Source organism: Acartia tonsa, chromosome 11 (assembly GCF_053477335.1).
Source record: "Acartia tonsa isolate MP-2025a chromosome 11, ASM5347733v1, whole genome shotgun sequence".
NCBI classification, from domain to species: Eukaryota; Metazoa; Arthropoda; class Copepoda; order Calanoida; family Acartiidae; genus Acartia; species Acartia tonsa.
In genome coordinates this window covers 17,485,013-17,505,877 of record NC_137270.1, presented here as the reverse complement: position 1 = coordinate 17,505,877, position 20,865 = coordinate 17,485,013, and the positions used below count along the sequence as shown (strand labels likewise).

The 20,865-nt window shown below is 31.6% G+C and overlaps 1 protein-coding gene across 1 annotated transcript in view; it reads right to left on the bottom strand.

Moving 5' to 3' along the window:
- Window positions 1-7,660: 7,660 nt before the first annotated feature.
- LOC145331595 (two pore potassium channel protein sup-9-like) overlaps window positions 7,661-20,865 on the bottom strand; it is a 74,932-nt gene continuing 61,727 nt past the window's right edge. The window contains exons 15-18 of the mRNA XM_080176343.1: window positions 18,827-19,110; window positions 13,861-13,932; window positions 10,497-10,538; window positions 7,661-8,498 (exon numbers count right to left, since the gene is read on the bottom strand). Of these exons, the coding sequence (XP_080032469.1) occupies window positions 8,438-8,498; window positions 10,497-10,538; window positions 13,861-13,932; window positions 18,827-19,110 (459 nt within the window). The 3' untranslated portion in view covers window positions 7,661-8,437. The remainder of the gene's footprint in view (window positions 8,499-10,496; window positions 10,539-13,860; window positions 13,933-18,826; window positions 19,111-20,865) is intronic.

Genomic DNA, 20,865 nt, shown 5'->3' with positions numbered 1-20,865 from the left:
TAATTTAGTTTTACTATCAGCGGAAATTTGTCTATAATGCTATATATTGAACTAGCGGCTACGCCCCTAGAAGACTCTAGGGGCACTTAAAGTAGGAGGGGGAAAAGTCGACCTCATCCCATTTTAAATTTGAGTTTAGAAGAGTAAGTAAAAAAATTTTTTGGGTTGGAAGGGGGGTGAACACACCCGCCCTAAAAATAGTTTAAAACCTTCCCAGGACCTATAAGAAGCTTCACTGTAAAGAAAAACAATATCGGTTCAGCGGTTAGCGAGATCCTTCGGGACAGACAAAAAACGCTTACTACTTTATATAATAGGATTGTATGGATGTTATATATTAAAACAATCATAATCTTATTCTAAATGTGATTATTTATTTATATAATAATAAAATTTGTAATAATGTTATTTATGAATAAATACTAACTGTTTTTCTTTATTATTATTTTATTTTGTACATTATACAGTTAGGGAGTTGAATCCATTTTTATAGAAGCAGAAATATAATCTATGATTATGGTTTGGACTCTCTAAAACTGTAATCTACCCTTCCACTTTCCCCTCTCTTGGTGAAGATATCTTCAACGCCGATACGATTTTTGAAATATAAGATTCCACTTTTGTCTCTCTTGTTGAAGATATCTTCACCAAGAGAGGCAAAAGTGGAATCTTAAATTTCAAAAATCGTATCGGCGTTGAAGATATCTTCAACAAGAGAGGGGAAAGTGGAATCTTACATTTCAAAAATCGTATCGGCGTTGAGGATATCTTCACCTAGAGAGGGGAAAGTAGAATCTTACATTTCAAAAATCGTATCGGCGTTGAAGATATCTTCACCAAGAGAGGGGAAAGTGGAAAGGTAGATTACAGTTTTAGAGGGTCCAAACCATAATCATAGATTATATTTCTGCTTCTATAAAAATGGATTCAACTCCCTAACTGTTATATACAGTGTGTTTTATTCAATAGGACAAAATTATTGCTTTATTTAACCCACTTATAATTGACAGAAGTTAATAATCAATATCTCATTTTCTGCAATATAGGGAGACATTTCATATTAGAAAAAAATGTTTAATCATTTTCAACAAACTATCCCTTTAAATCCGGTGCCTGTAATAAATGGAGCATGGTCAATTTAAAGGGTGTGCAAAAATACGTACATTTTTAAAATTAAAGTTGCGCGACTTGTGTTAACAGCAGAACATTGTTATTATGCATACCGTTAGAATCATTATAAACTCTCTTTTTTTGGAAATATAAGTATCATTTACGTGCTGTTTGTAGTTTAGGAGCACATGAATGGTTCTTATATGTCCTAAAACTAGAGTAATTATGACGATTCTAACGGTATGCATAACATTTTTCTACTATTAACACTAGCCACGCAATTTTTATTTTACAATATAAACATTTTACCCATATATTTACTCTTTGCAAAGGAAAAAAATGAAGTTTATCTTAAACGACTGTTTTACATGGGCAAAATAATCTTAAAACATAAGTCCAATGCACAATTTTACATATGTTTGGAAGATCGTATATTGCATTCAGTTGCAAATAAAACCGTTTACTTCACTAACTAGAATAAATTTAATGCAGAATGAACAAAAAATATCCTAGTATAAAAGTCGTCTTGATATAATTTACAATGGAAGTAAACCTCAATATATTTTTATCCTAAATAATGATGACAACATAAATAATAGCAAAAACAGACAAAAGAATATTTTCAAATATAAAGTAACAAGCATTTAATATTAAACAATTTATAAAAGTCTAAACAAAAAAATCTGTCTAAATCTATCTTAAAACACTAACAGCGTAACGTGTCCAATAAAAAATGACGTCATACAATACAAATGACCAATGATAGGCCAGTATGCATTAAAATTAACCGATGGTAAATTGTATACTGGCCTATAATTGGTCAATTGTGTTGTATGACGTCATTTTTTATTAGACACTATACGCTGTTTCTTAAAACAACTTGAATACTTAATATACTAGAACAAAAGCATGATTAATACATTATTTTGAAAGGGAGTTTCTGAATTTTGAAAGCGCAAATACTGGAAACAGAATAGGCACCTATCCCGTAAAACTTAATTAAATACTGATACTTTATCATTCAACTACTTTCTTACACTAGTGGCTTCGTTCCTAGCCTGTCGTGGCTTCGCAAGAACTAAACATTAACATTAAACATGACTATAAAAGCTACACTATAATTTGAAATTTCTGTCTGTCCTTCTGTTTTCTATACTCCTAAGATAGACAGCTTGTTTTCTGAAGATTTAAAAAAATATATCAGTTGGTCTATCGGTCTAGCTACAAAAGATTTTTTTCTTTTAATTTTTTTCTTTTATTTTTATAACCACTAAGAATCATTCTCCACTCCCCCCCCCCCCCCCTAGCCTGTTTATCTATGTATTTATGCTCTTTTCATGCTCCGCTACTTATATGTTGTCTGTCATCCTTGTTTTAGCTATATTCTACTGTATTCAATTTGGAAAATGATATTTTCTCTTTAATTGACCTATCATATGATTCCTGGAAACAATGTATCTTTTGAGAAAAGTACTTGTTCATAGAATAATATGTATAAAAGAATACAGGATTAGGCAAATGTATAGTAAATTCTATTTTCCGTCCATTCAGAAAATTTTGAAAAAGTAGATTTATACTAAGAGATTCTTTTTACTAAGGTCAAATGTGTCTTTTTATTTAGAATGTTACAGAAAACCAGATAACTATGATTTTATTACTTTCGATTTGAGGTCCCAACTAATTAATAAGCTTTGACCGTTTTCCAGCCAAGGCATTTCCCCAACTATTATTAATGCCATGCATCAAACAAAGCAGCAGTGGATATACATTTTAAATGACTGAGATATAAACTTGATACCTCCAAAAAGTCGTTATAGTATCGGAGTAGAATCTCGGCCTCTGTGAACTAATACCTCTAAGGACAGTAGATAGAAACTCTACAAAGTGTCAGAAAAAAAGAGCCGGTGACTTCATAAAAATGAGGGATGAGAGGATAAGTGGGAAAGGAAACACCCTTAAAAAGGGATGGAATTGTTGACGTCACACGGCTCATTTTTTTGACACTTTGTAGAGCTTCCAGTTGATAACGTCATAGGGCCAGAACTTTTTATTAGGTTTCAAAACAATAACATCCTAACTATAGCAGACAACCAACTCTATTTGGACAACCCTTTTCTTAAAGTCCTAGCTGTACTTGGTATTGTGCTGCACCTGTTTTAAAACAAGTCTCTCACTCGTAATATTAAGTCGTGCATCTAAAATAGCAGAATTAGGTAAAAGCTTTAACGTCTTTAGCTATAATGCGGTCTTGGGCTAAGATTGGAACCTCTCACCTCTTAGTCGACTTGTGCATTTACAGATTTTTCATCCTTCATTATTACGTCAGAACCTTATCCCAATGCAGCAAAGACGACAATTTTCTTTTTCCTCCGGTCCCGGATCAGCGCGGCATGATGCGCATTGTTTGGTCTCCGACGCGCCTATCCCCTTGTTTTCCAACGGAGAATGTGCGTAATGGATGTGTTGTGCCTTGGAAACAATTATCCTATCCCTTTATTCCTTGTAAGAGAATAATGTGTCTATAAATAAGATGAGAGCTAAGTAAACTAATTAATTCTAAGAAAATAGAGATTTTATTTTCTATCTGATTCTTTTGTGACCAGCCCTATGAGTCAGGGATCTAAAGGGATAAGACAAAGGACGATAAATTGATGTACGTCCCCATCGAATATACATAAAATTGCCTCACTGTAGATAAATATTAGTGGTTGAAACGTTTGGACACTCAACTTCATAAATCAAATAATCAAATTCTCCAATGTTACCTGAAATTGTTAAGCCTATGAATAAGAAAACATTCTTATAAAACTTTGGGAACTATAGTAATAAACAGCCAATTGTCCCCTCCTTTCCTGCCTATAAGAACTGAGTAGTCAGTACAAGGGTTGGAAAATAGAACATTATTTAATCAATCTTCCCCCCAAATAAAAGACCTTTGTTGGGTGTAATAAAAATATAAAGATTTTCGGGAAGATTATTTTTAATGCCATTTGCATCTCCCCATCCTCAAATGGCTCATAGTACAAAACTATAAGAAAGGCGTTAATAAAAAAGCGTAAAAATTCTAAGCGTCTGAACGTGATAATCTTTTAAACAGACAACAAATTCTTTTATACCATGACCTTTTTTCTTATGTTTTAACTGTGCATATGAATAACTTAGGTAAGCATGCCCCTACTCTTACTATTAATATTTGATAAAACAGTAGTAGGTACAATTCTTAAAGTTTTTAGTTTTGATTATTTTTCTTCTCAATATAACTATTGAAAGGCGATTATTTGAGTTTATATCTTTGTTATAAGCAAAGCCTTAGTATATTATATAATACTCAAAATCATAGGCGTGCAGAAGGTGGATGTATCTGGTGAAATTATGGGGGTTTATACCACCCCAAAGGTGTCTACCCCCCCCCCTTCTTGACAGAAGTCTACAAACCACTTGATGAACCATACAGTCAACAAGGATGACAACATCCATAAGTAGCGAAGCACAAAAAATCGTCGATGGGAATACGTACAGGTAGATTTAAAAGGTTTTTTACTGAAATCAAGAATATATTTATTGGATAAAATAGACATGAAACAATGATGGGAATGTTGTCAAAAAATTTCAGCATTCTATCTTTTATAGGAGCTGAGTAAATCCCATTTCCCCCATAGCGTTACGGACTGACTGACGGACGGACGGACGCTACTAAAAACACAGTAAATTTAATGTCAAATTTTGCACCTGCATTTTTGAGGCGTATGATAAAAAAAGTTATTAATACAGCCATATTCACAGTTTTGCTGTCAAACTCCATTAAAAGAGTTAAAAAGGTCATGACCCTGTGCACGCTAAAAATACGTGTTACCTAATTTCTATAGTACATATAATTGACAAATTTACGTACGAAGAAGAAGCCAAACCAAACCAATTTACAATTGTCTGCAAGAAAAATAGAAATCCCACTAAAATAGTAATTTCCTAGAAAAGGTTTCATATCAAACACTTTGTTTAGTTCAAAGTGCTACAAATCATTTATTTATTTATACGTCTGTTACATTAAAAGTACAACAATAAAGATACCATCTTTCTACTTTTTAAAATAAATAGAAAATAATGGGGGGGGGGGGGGTTAGGGGGTTCCAATGCATAACGACTGCGGGGGGGCCGTAAATCTACGGGTTCTATACCTGCGTTGCCTAACCTAATATAACCTGACTTAAAGTGACAAACAAACAGAAGACGAAAAACTACTCCTCCCCCTTATTTTCAATATTGTTATTCAAATCCAAAAATAGGATGAGAGTACTTTATGTGAAAGCGCCATATTTGTATTTACCAAGTATATCGCTCTCTATGCTATTTACTTAAAATGCTTAGCTTAAACACGACTGTTTACCATTCAAATTTTATTATTGTACTACAGTCTCAAGTTCATTTTACTTTTATATTTAATCATTTTGAATAGCAGAGGCGGGTAAGCATTTTTAGTTTTTAAAAGAAAAAGAAAAATTTGGAGGATAATAATAATTTTAAGGGCGATTTGTTGAAAAGGCAAAGGTTTCCAAACAAATATAAACCTTCCCTAGATTCATTTTAAGCTATACTGTAGAGGAGAACCATAACGGTCCGGCGGTTAGCAAGATCTTTCGTTGTAACCATACAGATACATAGACAGACAGGCTACTGGCGATCGCATAGCAATTAAAGAAATTAAAACACGATTAAATCAATTTTTATATTAAATATAAAAGTTATTGAAATACAAAATACCAGATTGACAATTTTTACATTTTGAAGCATGATGATTAATTTTTTTTACTAATATCAAATTATTATGAAATACATCACTACAGTATAATAAAACAATATTTAGTTATTTATAGCATCGTATTATAAACAGCTTTCTGCGGATATAGAAATGTACAATTAAAAGAGTAAATCCAGATTTTTAGCCTTGGGATGCTGATGGCACGGGCTAAAATAACAGGTTGTAATCATATAATTGTACATTTTTATATTCGTAGAAAACTGGATATAATACGATACTATACATAATTTTTCAGCGTTGCTGAGAACCGGTTCTAATGCACCGGATATTAATCGGTTTCAAAGCGATACTAGAAAAGTTGTTATATTCTTCACAATAATTCCGTTACATAACTTTCAACAAAATTTAATTGTTCTTCAACTTTGGAAGAAAAAATCAATAATTTTCTTTCAAATATTTTTTCAACAAAACTTGAAAAGAAGCGAAGAGTGAAGTTTAGTTATGTAATTGAGCATTTTGTAATTGATCTTTCTTTATAATGCTCTCTTTAAGAATTGAAGCTTTTCCATAGTTTTGTGTTTATATCTAATTGTTTTTGTGGTTTTAGTCTATAAAAGAATGAACTATTTAAAAAAACATGAATTATGCGTCTTGTGTTAAAGGTAGAAAAGTACCACACAGATCGTTCGATCCGCTATTAGCTCTAGCTTTTGGAAATATACATACCATCTTTGTGTTGTTTGTACTTTAGTAGCATAAGAGGGTATTTAAATATATTTTTAAAAAAAATAGAGCTCAGAGCAGTTCAAACGGTATTTGTATCATTAGCCAAGCCGCGCAATTTATAGTGTTTGCTTTGCCCACTTTAGAATAACGTTTAAATCATTTGAATATTTTTTATGTGGTCCATCTTTATAAAAAGCTAATAAAATATTTTTTTATTGTTTAAACTGCTTCGCTTTTATTGTTGTTATCCTCCTTGTTTTACAAATTCTATAAAAACACAAAATTACTTTTAGCATTTAAGAATAGTTTTTTATATCGCAATGAACAATAGACAGCTTTCTGCAGATATTAAAATGGAAAAATAATTAGATTAAAACCAATTTGTCAGCCCTGAGGGTCTGTAATACGATGCTATACATGATTTTTCAGTATGACTGAGAACCGGTATAAATCCAGCGGATATTAAACGGTTTCGATGCCATACTGGAAAAATATTTAAGAAATAATATTTCTTCTTTTAATTAAAGCATTTAATATTAAACATTAAAGAAAATTTGCGATTTCCCTCAAAGTTCCCTTCGACCACAAAAATCCCCTCCTAATTTGAAATAAAATGAAAAAATAGGGGGAATTGGGTTAGTTTTTGTGTTTTACGTACGTTTGTTAATTTAGGCACAGCTTTAATCTACATATTTCAAAACTAAATGCGAAGGGGTTGTTTTAGTAGCCAAGAATGAATTTAAGGGAAAGCTCCAGTATTAAAAAAAGTACATGATACATTAAAAAATTGAATAATACTATGAAATAATACTTAAAATTTATATACAATAATCATCACAGAACTTTATGCATATCATTTGCGCGTTTACTTTGGCCCATCCAACAGAACTAAAAACTAATGTGATTGATCAAATTTCTTTTTTGATTCTTAAAATATTTAGGATTGCTTGAAATAAAAATGGAATACCTAAAATCAAAAGTAATGTAAAAACTATCAAAAAATTAATTCTAATTGTTAGATTTTACATTTTTGAATTATTACTTTGTGCTTAACATGATTGTAAAAAGCGTAAACTTTTTGATATACTTTTAAGCAGGCCTCGGCAGCTGCGCGTTATCTGCGACTAAGTCTCAAATTTTAACACATTTGAATGTTTTGAACGTTTTTTTAAAAGATGGATTGTCATATTTGGGTCAGGTTTAGACTTTCAGTTGATTTTTAAAAAATGTAAAAGGTTTTTTTCTGAGGCTTAAAGGCGGCTGACGTGCGGCTACCGGCCGAGCCTTGCTTTTAATAAGGGATATGGTACCAGCAAAAATTTCATTCTCTAGTTAAAAATTATATCTTTTTTTGCACAGATATTCTATAAACAAGATACGTTTGTCCTTCATATTGTCAATATATTTAAAGAACTGATATTTTCTCCTTTGTTATTTTTTAATGGATGTTTAATTTTTAAACAAAAAATATACTGATACATTTTTGAAATAGCTGAGTTAAAATTCAACCAGAGCTGGATCTTTAAATCATTTTAGTGGTGAGCCAAATCGGGGTGAGCCAACTTTCCACCAATGAGAGCAGAGCATTTTATGAAATGCCACGCTGTGATTGGCTGAAATTCGGCTCACCCCGATCTGGCTCACCACTAAAATGATTTAAAGATCCAGCTCAGTTATATAAATTAAAGTTAATTTTCAGTATATTAAAAATTGCTTGCAAAATTTCTTGGCTGTTTATGCTGCACTTATAATGGGCATAACTGCCCTTGTATTAACTAGCACCCATAACTATCTATCTGTCTCACTATATCCGTCTATCTATCTATCCACTGATTGTTTGATAATTTACACAGATCCTCGTCTTGAATGATAAGATTTGGTTTGTAGTTCATATTCACAATCATCACTGAAAATTAAAAAAATCCATTAAAACAAGTTATAACATATATGTATAAACACAAGGACGTCCAACTTTTTTGATAATTTTCGGGTAAAATGAGGGTTTTTTTAAAGGGAGGTGATCATGAACTAATTTACTTTTTTAATTTTTGACGTTTATGATACATCTTCACCGATCGAAAATCTAAAAATAGAAGGATTTCTCTAAACTATTTAGAACAGTTTAGCGGTGCTTTCCCTCAAAGGGACTATTGAGTACTAAAATCACCTTCCATCTATTATTTTTGTAATAATTGAAAATAAGGGAGGGTCATTTTTGGGAGGGCCACAATATAACCTAACCTAACTCCACCTAAATTAATAAAAACACCAATAAAATACACCTTAATTTTAATTTATAAAATAAAAAGAATGGGATGAAAGGGTTCGTGCAAGGGCGTCCAAGCTTTTTTTTGTGGGGGGGGGGGGTTGGTAAAATGAAAAATATAATTACGGCACCCCCAAATTCGTTTGGGGGGGGGGGTAATCACCCCTTTACCCCCCCCCCCCTCTTGGACGTCCTTGGGTCCGTGCTTTATTTCTTAAAAATAAACTTTGAATCATATTGAGTATTTTTAGATAAAAAGCGAATTCTTCAAAATTTTATTTACCTAAATATGTCAATCAAAATTGAAATATTTACAGCAGATTATTTACATCTACTTTTACAAAAAACGTCATTGAAAAAAAGCATAGACGTATTTATTTATTTATGTTGTTAAATTTCCTTTTTGTTTGAAAAAGTTTTTATTTTTATTTTATTTAAATGCTTTACTCAAAGTTTAATGCAAATTTTCTTGCGTTGGGTTTGAAATTTGGTTACTCTATATTCTACTCTGTATGTCCGTCTGTCCGTCAGTCAGGCAGATCGTTTTGGAAGACATTTAAAAATTAGCTGGCAATACCCCAAATAAGTGTCTATGTACCATATGAGGTATTTATAAAGACCACAAAAATTGTAAAAGATATGTTATTATAACATTTTACTCCCCTACAACATACCCATTTTTTTGCCTTTGAAACCCAAAACAAAAATCTTAGCGATTCGCGCCATGGTTTAAAGCTTCAAGTTTATTCTTCTTTTTTTGCTTTGAAGTTAAATTAGACATTTTTGTGCAACTTGTGTTTTTCTAATACGTCCTATTATATATACAAATTTTTACATCAAAGATGTTTTTTCTTTAAAAAACTTGTATTAAAATACCAAAGCGAACCAAAAGAAATTTAAATTGAAAATACCAATTTCAATTGCTTGATATTTAAGCGAAGAAAAACAATTACATGCATAAGTAGCGGAGCAACAATAAGCTGAAGACATATTAATCCTATTCCGGGGAGGGGGATATGGTGAAGGACGTTGAATTCCCCCGACCCCTTTCATTTCAATTGTGCAAAAAAAAAACTTTAGCAAAAAAAACTATATGATGAAGTAAGGGTCTCAAATGGTATAGTAAGCGGACATGCTCTTTCTATAGAAAAACCTTTTTCTAAAAAATAATAAGCAAAAACAATCTTCGAAAAATTTTCGTCATTCAAAGTAAAATATAAAATCATTCGCTTTGATGCAATACAAATTTTCAAATAAATTTGTTAATCAAAAGTTGTATAAGAGCATTCAGAAGAATTCATGAGATTTTTAAATGAAATTTAAAATTATAAAACAAATTTAAAACAAGATCATGGTAGCTTCACTAAAACTTATAAATGGGGTATCAAAACTCCCCGTCCCCTTAATTTCAATTTTGAAAAACATTTCTAGAATTCACGTTTTTTTTGGTTCATGTAGGTAATTAAGTGCATTTATATATTATTAAAATTAAAATAAAGATAATTATAAAAGTACTTCAAATAAATAACTCAAAATAGCGAACTACTTGAATAATTTGTCATTGAAAAGGTTCAGCAAATAGAGACAAACCTGCAACGAATTGTAGAGTAGCTGTGCTACAAAATATTAAAATTGTACCTTATGTTTGAAAATGGATTATAGTGTAGGTGCGTTGGTTGCCTAAAAATAAACATTATATTCAGCAAATGGAAACAAATTGTTAAAATAATACGTATATAGTAGATCTAGATGGTCAAACTGGTCCCATGATCCGTCAAACGTAAAAAGAAAATTATAGCGACTAAAATAATAATTTATATATAATACATAAATGCGACTATTTATAGCTGACTCATTATGAAAAAACTTAAATTTTGTAACAAATTCAGAGCTGGATCTCTAAATCATTTTAGTGTTGTGCCAGATCGGGGTGAGCCAACTTTCCACCATTGAGAGCACAGCATTTTATGAAATGCCGCGCTGTGATTGGCTGAAATTCGGCTCACCCCGATCTGGCTCACCACTAAAATGATTTAAAGATCCAGCTCAGTACACTATCTATTATCTAACTAATAATATAACAGGATTATTCCTCCACTGTTTTCCCATTGGCTGATTTAGAGAGGATGTATCTAAATCATATCTATTGTTAAAATGAAAGTGACACACACATATGAAGAAGATAAAGTTTCATAGGGAGTAATACAAATAGTAAAACAGTAATTGCCAGGGTGATAAGGGATATGATAAAAGATAAATGAAGAAAGCCCGCCAAGTTAAGTTAAACAAAATAATCCCTTATTTAGACAATGAACACTGATTGTGCATTCCAAGAAAATAGCAGAATGGGTTAATCAACTTTGGGGGAATTTAAATTTGCGGTTTATTTTTCCCTCCATTCCTGATAATTGTGTATATTTAAAATAAGCCTTGAACCCAACAAACGCAAGATGAGATGTGCTGAAAATGGATTGCCTATTTCTTCAATAATTTCCAAATGTGTACAGCAAATAACCCAATTATTGCAAACGCTATTTTCAGCTACTCAGGTCAAAAGGAAAAGCGATGTAATGTATAAACGATTTATGCATTATACAATCAAAATTTTAATTTTTCAAATTTAGATTTTTTTTGGAAGTTTGAAGCATTTTTAGCTAGTAGCAAATATTGAGATAGGACGCGGAAGCTAGGTACACTTTCGGAAACTAAAATTCAGTACATCCAAGATATATTACATATCAGAAATTTAGATGCTTTGTCTGTGTCAGTTCATCAGCTATTGGGAAAATGTGGTTTTCTCGGCTGCTCTTCAAGATAGACAACTGAGGTGGATTCTTAAAAAAATTTGCCCCACTAATCTCTTAGTGGGGCAAAAAAATTTCGTGAAAAATCCTCCAAAATCACATAAAAATCTACAAAAATTAAATGAAATCTTATGTTCATAACCCTTCTATGATTTTGTTTAATTTTTGTAGATTTTTAATGTGATTTTGGTGAATTTTTCACGAAAGCAATTTTGCCCCACTAAGTGGGGCAATTTTTTTTTAAGAATCCACTTCTGGAATTTTTGTATAGATTCCCTGTGTACATCCAGTATTTACTTGGTCCGTTTTACTTCAAAAGACAAAGATTCCTATTTTCATAAAAGTTTTCATGATTTTATTTTGCAATTAACATCTCACTTTCTTTCTATGTTAGCTAAACATCTGCAATTTAAATCATATTTTTCATATTTCTAGTGATTTGCTACTTATGGATGTTGTCATACTTGTAAAAATGTATTTTTTAACTTTACATTTAAGAGGTGAATAAAATATAAACGAACAGAAAGTATAAATCAGATAAAGATAATACAAATATACAAATCGGTACACCGACAAACGTCCTACTACGACAAACGTCCTAATGCGACAAACATCCTAATCCGACAAACCTCCTAAACGACAAACGTCCTAAGCGACAAACCTCCTAAACGACAAACCTCCTAATGCGACATCTCTTAAGTAAAACCCCCTAAAAACTTTTCAAGTGATATCACATTCATTAAGTGTGAGATAAGGGTCGATATTTTTAATGCAAGGTTGTATCGGGTCCGAAACCATGCCGTTGGGTAGCCAACACAGACTTTGGGACAACTGTCGGACGGATTTTTAAATTTCACCCTGTGGACAAAGTTATTCAAGAAAGAAATTTCGGTTTTGAATTTCGTCCCTGTGTGTTTTATCGCCATATTGGATTTTATAGTTCAACTTTTTTTAACAGCAGTGGTGGATTTTGTCCTTAAATTTGGAAGATTTTTTTTATTTAATAACTTTTGAAAAATTTTAGGACGTTTTACTTAAGAAATGTCGTATTAGGATGTTTGTCCCTATAGGTGGTTTGTCGCATTAGGGGGTATGTCGTTTAGTAGGTTTGTCGCATTAGGATGTATGTCGCATTATGAGGTTTAGGACGTTTGTCGCATTAGGACGTTTGTCCCTTTAGGAGGTTTGTCGGTGTACCTACAAATCTATTTAAAATAAGCAAATAATATTTTGTGTATGTAAATAAAAAGAATATTTATTTGTAAAAAAACCCAGACAGACAGATACTTCAGCGTAAAACATAAAAGATTGTTGTAAAGAAAAAGGAGGCAAAATAATTTATTCTGATATTAATAATTCACCCCCTCCCCTCCCCCTTTTATTAATAAAGTAGTGGGATGTATGTTTTTGTGCTCATTACTAATTTATTATTGGCACAAATGGTTTTGACCCAGTGCAGGGCATTGACAAAGTCCCTTCAGAGAATAATGGTAATAATTCATTTGTGGGGGGGGGGGGGTTAAGAAGCCCCCACTTGAAAAATCCATGATTTTCCCTGCCAAGAAAATAAAGAAAAAAGCAGCAACATGATTTTCTAGAGTTTAATTAACAAACTTTACAAATAAGTTTACAACATTTTATCTAATACTTTTAATATACTTGGATAGATAGATAGATAGATAGATAGATAGATAGATAGATAGATAGATAGATAGATAGATAGATAGATAGATAGATAGATAGATAGATAGATAGATAGATAGATAGATAGATAGATAGATAGATAGATAGATAGATAGATAGATAGATAGATATATAGATAGATAGATAGATAGATAGATAGATAGATAGATAGATAGATAGATAGATAGATAGATAGATAGATAGATAGATAGATAGATAGATAGATAGATAGATAGATAGATAGATAGATAGATAGATAGATAGATAGATAGATAGATAGATAGATAGATAGATAGATAGATAGATAGATATATAGATAGATAGATAGATAGATAGATAGATAGATAGATAGATAGATAGATAGATAGATAGATAGATAGATAGATAGATAGATAGATAGATAGATAGATAGATAGATAGATAGATAGATAGATAGATATATAGATAGATAAAAAGATAGAAAGATAGGTAGATAGGTAGATAGATAGATAGATAGATAGTTAGATAATGTATACCTAATTGAGCATGGTGACAACGGTGTACGTGGATGTGTTGAATCTGGAGTTAACATTCGAGATACCTCATGTCTGAAAGTATAAAGAAATATTTAAAAAGAACATCTAATATTATTTTATGTGGTAGTTTTAATAATCAAGTATAAAAGTAGATAACACCCAATCAACTGATTAAAATTCGAATTCAAAGTGCCATTTACTCATTGATTACGAGATGGTTGCATTACCCCCCCAAGTGCCATTTACTCATTGATTACGAGATGGTTGCATTAACCACCCCCCTCCTTCTTAAACTTTGGACACTTCTGATTTGTGTAAAAAAGATTAAAGAATGTGTTTTAAGTGTTGGGGACCAGTACAGACCATGTTTCTTCCAAAAATTAGTCATTTTACTTTTTTCCATCTTTTTTTATGATTGATCTTTTTGCTCTCAATCTTATGATTTTCACAAAATCATGTTTGTACTCTAAATAATATTTTGATGTGGTTTTAGATTTGCTCATTCAATTGCAGAATTTCTCTTTCTTCCACCTACAAATGTCTACTAGTGGTTGCGCTCCTAGCATCTAGGGCCATTTTTTGAAATGGGAGCAGATAAATAGCATAAAACCATTCTGAAATAAAATAGCCCAAAAATATCCCAGTGTATATTGAGGAGGGGGGACGGTTTTTTTGCTAGGGGGCTATTTTTCTTGGAAGGGTGGGGAACGGTATCCTCCCACAAAATAGTTTTAAACATTCACAGTTATGACTTATGAAAAGCCTCCATGTAAAGGATAAAGATTTCGGTTCAGTGGATAGCGATAGCCAACGTTACACACAGACAGACAGAAACACAGACAGACAGACACACAGACAGACAGACAGACACACAGACAGTAGAAATCCTGTTACTTTTATATAAGGATAACAATAACAACATTTTATTATTATGTTTCATATAAGAATAATGTTTGTGTGTTTCAATTCAACTATGGAATTTCTTTTTACTCTCCCACAAAATTCTAATCACGGTTAGTTTTTTATTAAATGAATAAGTTAGGGTACAATGTTTGGCACTTTCGATATAAGTAAATGGTAATAACAAACCCACAGAATACAATAATACCTTCAGAAAAATCGATAAAAATAGTTTCATACTAAATTTTGTTTTTTTTTATATTTTTTCTAAAATGTCATAGCAGATGATGCAAAATGTCGTCTTAGTTTTTTGAAGGGATTCATCTTCTCTGAAATCTAAATTATCAAAATATTTCTTTTGGTAAATGATTATACGATATATGTCAAACATTTTATCAGAAAAAAATATTTAAAATTATAAAGTAGAAACCTGAATAATTTTTCTTGTGGAAATAGTTTTCGGCAAATGTTGATAAACATATGTCTGCTAGCATTAAGATGATTGTACTGTCAATACACGTTGGGTTTTATTTAAAGAATTTCTTTAAAATGTTGTTTTTTTTTACATTGTATACCAATAACGCAATATTTGCTATCAGAAAACCCACAACTAAGACTCGCCTACGACCCGATCTTTTAGGATTGCTTTGTAATTTACATTTTTAAAAGTCTTTCAACAGTATACACAGCAAATTCTCTCTTTTCTAACTCTTTTAAAATGTACCTGTCCAAGCTGGCGTAGTTCTCCTTGATAGTGGCAATGAGGGAGGTCTTTGTGGTATGGGCATGTCTATTGGTGCATGCTTCAAAGTAGCCCTAGGCCCAAAAGTCCATTGAATTAAGATCGGGCTACTGGGAGGCCACATTTCCTTAGGATCATGAGTAACCGCAAAATTGACAAAATCCATGTTTTTGCTCTCATTTGGGCTAGGATTTAGCTACAGTGGACTTTAAGTACTCAAAATGCGTGTCTCGATAAGCTTAAGACACACAAAAAATTTTGTGTCAAATTTCCAACTCCTTCCCTGTTGGGCCCTACTGTTTGTGATTTCTTAAGGCTCAAAATCTTGAAAAATCAACCTCATTTCGGCTAGGATTGAGCTAAAATGGATTTAAACACGGCAAAATGTGTGTCTCAATGAGCCTAAGACACCCACAAAATTTGGGGTCAAGATTCCAACTCCTTCCCTGTCGGACCCTACGTTTTGTGATTTAGCGCACTTAACTACCGGCGCATTTGGAATCTGCCTTGTTGAACATATACGCGTCCAGCTCGGTGTAGACGTCCATCTTCGTCCAAAGATTTTTTTTGTGCTAAGCTTTCTATAGTGGGGTCAAACGTCCTGATTAGTCACGTAGTTTTCGCGCTATGGCCGTTTAAAAAATGTCCCGATTTATGTGACGCACCCTGTATGTTACATTTTACAGTGTTTTGTGGCTCAAAAGAAAGAAAATTAAAATTTATTTTATATTATATAGTTTAAATTGCATAAGATAACCTAGAAATAGTAAAAAAGTCCCTTTCTTTTTTTGTCGCAAAACAGAAATTAACAAAAATTTTTATTAAAAAACACCTTAGTGTAAAAATTATAAATTTTAAATATGGTCACAAAAAGATTCAATTAGTTCATTAAATGTTTCATTTTCAGCAAATGACGATTAATCTCTATTACAAAGAATAAAGTGTAAAAAGATATTCTCGTTTTAACTTTAAGCAACTTAAAATGCATTTTAATACCTTTTAATGATTTATTTTTTAAAACATCATTTTATAAAATGTTATTGATTTTTAAAGTTATATATTAGAATGTTTTTAAATTTTGTTAACATTTTGTTTTAAATGTAGAAAATTGGTAATTCTAAACATTCAAAAAATGATTTTATTGAATTTTCATCACTTAAATTGCATGTTTGATGAAATTTTCAACTGATAATTCAAGAAAAATCGTTTAAGTTTTATCATATTTTACTTTGAAATGTTAAAAAAATATATTATTGTCAAAAATGTGGAAGTTATACTTTCCTCAAAAAAACACCTAAAACATGAAAATTAACACGTGTAATGAGATTTTTTTTCTTTCAGGTTTAATTTTAAGTAATTATTGATATTTTTTGTAAAAAGGATTTTATATAAAAAGTTTTAAAACTCGAGTTAAGTAGTGTTGCTAAAAAAGGTTGCGAATTTATGCAATTTTCCTGCAAAAAAAATTTTCTAGGATTTTAAAAATAGCACAGGGTGTTATTAGATGTACTTACAGATACAATTGCTAAGTCATTTTGGCCAAACACTAAAATAAAGTTTTTACATCTGAGGGTGCACCCGTGTAATGAAATGAAATCATATAGAGGATATATAATGATAGCGAATCTACTCTATGAATTACTTTTTCTATCCATCCGCCCGTAGAATACGTTTGGACACTTGACATAATGATTAAACAACCAATTAAAATTCAGTAAAAGTCCTCAAAGCTGTTAAGCCAACGAATAAGAAAATGTTGTTATAAAACTTTGGGGACTAGTGTAATGAACAGCCCAATGTCCCCTCCCTCTCATTCATCTTGTTTGAAATTATTAGTTATCATCAGAGTCGCAGAAGTGAGCCTGAGGAATTTTAATCAAACTTTCAAAACTAGAAAATTTTGGTGTGCCTTCACTTTTGCCATGTGTATAACATTTTCAAATCATCAAAATTTCGAATTATTACAACAGCATAAACGTTTTCTTTCCCTCTGTTATACTTTCATCATTAAACACGCCTTCTAATCTAATGGCTATCAATTTTTTTTGAGACAAAGCATTTTAATTAGGACCGGATCATACATTCGTAAGTCCTACCGTACGTAACTAATAGAACTTATGTTTAACGTAGCCAAACAGTTACGATTTAGGAAGCGTAGCAAAAATCATTACCAGAAAGTCAGTACATCCATTTAATACATGCTGATTTTTTACCTTTTTTGGCAACATTTTTTTGTATGATAAAATTATTAATTATCCTATATTTTTGCATTTTTTTGGTTATTAAGGTCGACACTATGTAGTGTAGATCTGCGACTAGCGTAAATGAACACACACAATAGAATTTCTAGAATTCATAACATGAAAACAAATTTGATTTTTCAAATCATCATCACACTGAGATCCCAGATCTAATGGGATAAGACAATGGACGATAAATTGATGTACGTCCCAATTATGTACGTCCACTGATCTGATACATGATGAAGATTACAATTAGTGGTTGACACGTTTGGAAACCAAACTTAATTAATGAACCAACCAATCAAAATTTAGAAGAAGTTTCCTAAGATGTTAAGAAAACCTTACTATAAAGCTCTGGGGACTACTGTGATAAATAGTCCAATGTCTCCTCTCTCCATGGTGAAATGCAGGTATAGGGCAATAGACGTTACATTAATCTCTCATATGAAATGATTTATACTTAGTACTAGGGTATAAGCCCGCTACAAGTTTCACTTTATTAGAATACAATACAAAATAATCTGGTGTAAGATCTAATTAATAATAAATCCATTTGCACGAAAAAAAGTTTTTTTAGCGAGCTAATGAGATTAAATTCTAAGTCATTGGTCCCTCCTTCCCTGTTGATTTCCCAAATTATTATCACTCAGAAAGAAAACATTACAAGTCATATTTTTCATAATAATTTTAGTTGAAAATTATGACTTTGCAATTTTGATGGAAAATATCATTAATTTTTTTAGTTTATTTTTATATAATTTTTTACATCGTAATTTTTTCTTACTTTGAAAATATATCTATAGAAATTGTAATAGTTATCATGTTGACCAAACAGCATTAATATTTAAAAGGATTAACGTTGACATATAATCGATATTAAGAAAACATAACAAAGAGCAAAAGTTAGGCCATTATGAGATTTTTGTCTTTTGAGGCATGCCCGACATGTAAATTATATACTGGATGCTCATTGGTATCGGTAAGCTTTAGCCGTCTATCTTTAACATCAGCAGAGAAAATCTACATCTTCTGTAGACAAAGAATTATAGAATAGCTTCGCTAATAAAAGAAATTTGTTTACCTATTAAAATCTATTTGAGCAATATTGTAGGAAACACTTGGGGGCGGGCGGAGCAGCCCCTCTGCGGTGGGCGGGGACGGCGGTCGACACAGGTGCGGGGAGGTGGAGTGGGGGCGCAGAGACGAGGGAGTGAAGACGGGTCGGGGTGAGGGGGTTAATAGGATGGGGAGGCGGGGCGAGGGCGTGGTTAGCATGGTGTTGGGGGAGGGTGTGGTTAGTAGCCGGGAGGACAGGGGGATTTCTAACTCTCGTATGTTCACTTTGGATCTTCTGTGCGGCTGATCCTAGAAACAATAATAAAAAAAATTAATTTTGAAAAGTTTTTCTCTCTCATATGAATACATGGATAGGTAGCTTTTGATAGTGCCTATAATTAGTCAATTAAAAAGATTACTGGCCTGTCATTGGTAATTCAGTCTGTGTATTGGTCATTTGTATTGTATAATGTAATTTTTTATAAAAGGAATTATAAACAGGTACCAGGGATAGAACAATGGATGAAGAACTAATCATTTCCCTTCAAATTTAAAACTTTTAGAAATCTTCTAAGCCTAAACCTTGCAGGGACTATACCTGTTGTGCCCTTAACTTTCAACCAATAAAATCAAACCTAACCTCGCCTGAAGCACGAAAAACTACAACTTCCGTATTTTTTCAATTTAATTCAAAGCAATGGGAGTTGTGTCATGTGGTCGACTAAGAAATTTGAAGGAAACCATAAAAAGTTTTGATGTAGAGATATTGTTACCCTTGAATTGTCTGAAGTAAATACTAACTCTTTCATCATAAAAACTTTTTCATCAGAGTACAAACGCATAATATATAATAATACAAAGAAAAATAATGTCTGTCTTTTCTAAAGCTAAGAATTTTGTTAACCGAAGGACTTGGGTTTAGCATTTTAGGGAGTATTCATTTTGATCATACCAAGGATTTGAGATAACTTCTTGGGAGGTCCAAGGGGGGGGGGGGGTGACACGCCTGCTGTAAAAATCAACTCCTCAACTAAGTATTTTTTTCTTTTTATAAGAATATTACTTTTATTTTTTTATTGCTTCGCAGCTTTTGGTTGTTGTCATATTTGTTTCTATTTTATTTGTACAAAATAAGTGTATTAGTAGCGAAGCTACTCTATAATTATATTTGTTTTTCCGTTTGTCCGTCTGTCTGTCAGTCATGTTACAAAATATTAATAAAAAAATATAAATACACAAGAAAGGTTTCGTGATTGTTTAAAAATAATTTTATTCTAGATTGACACATCTGCTCTTTAGATCACCTTGTTCGTTTTCCCAACCATAATTTTCTTGTGCTTTGCTATTTAATAATGTTTTCATCCTTGTTTATATTTGTTTCTTTTATCGTCTAAAAATAGTCTATTATGAATAATTTATTTGACCTCTTCTACAAATATATAAAGAAAATAACCAAATATTAAGATTATTTTTAATAAATAAAGTTACAGATACAATTTTTATATTTAATTGTATATTGTGTAGATTAATTCAATTAAAGCTTTACTTACAATTAGGATCGGTCCGTCCGTCCGTCGTTAACGGATAGCTATTTTCGCTTATTTACGTATTTATAAATTGTTCTACCGATTTAAAATATACAGGAATTATTTAGAAAGAGTACGGTTTTTAGAATAATGATTCCTAAGATTTCAAGGTACAATTTTATAAGCGGAGTATCTTGATAAATAAGTCCTAAAAGTCTAAGTATCTCATTATACCGTATTTTGCATATACGCAATTTTGCAAAATATGGATGTACAATTTTTCTATGTATCAAATGCTATGCTAAATTCTAACTGATGTTAAATAAGAAAATAATATGTATAGAGAGAAACTTTAACAATACTTTTTATGAAACAAGGATAGCACAACAAAAGATGAATATATACTTCTCCAATTATTGTGTGTAAAATTATGCTTTTGGTAGCTGATTTTTTTAGTTCTTATGCTTTATATCAATATCCACTCTGAAAGTAACAATCTTTCTTTAAGCTTGTTTTATAAGAATTTGTATTAATAAAG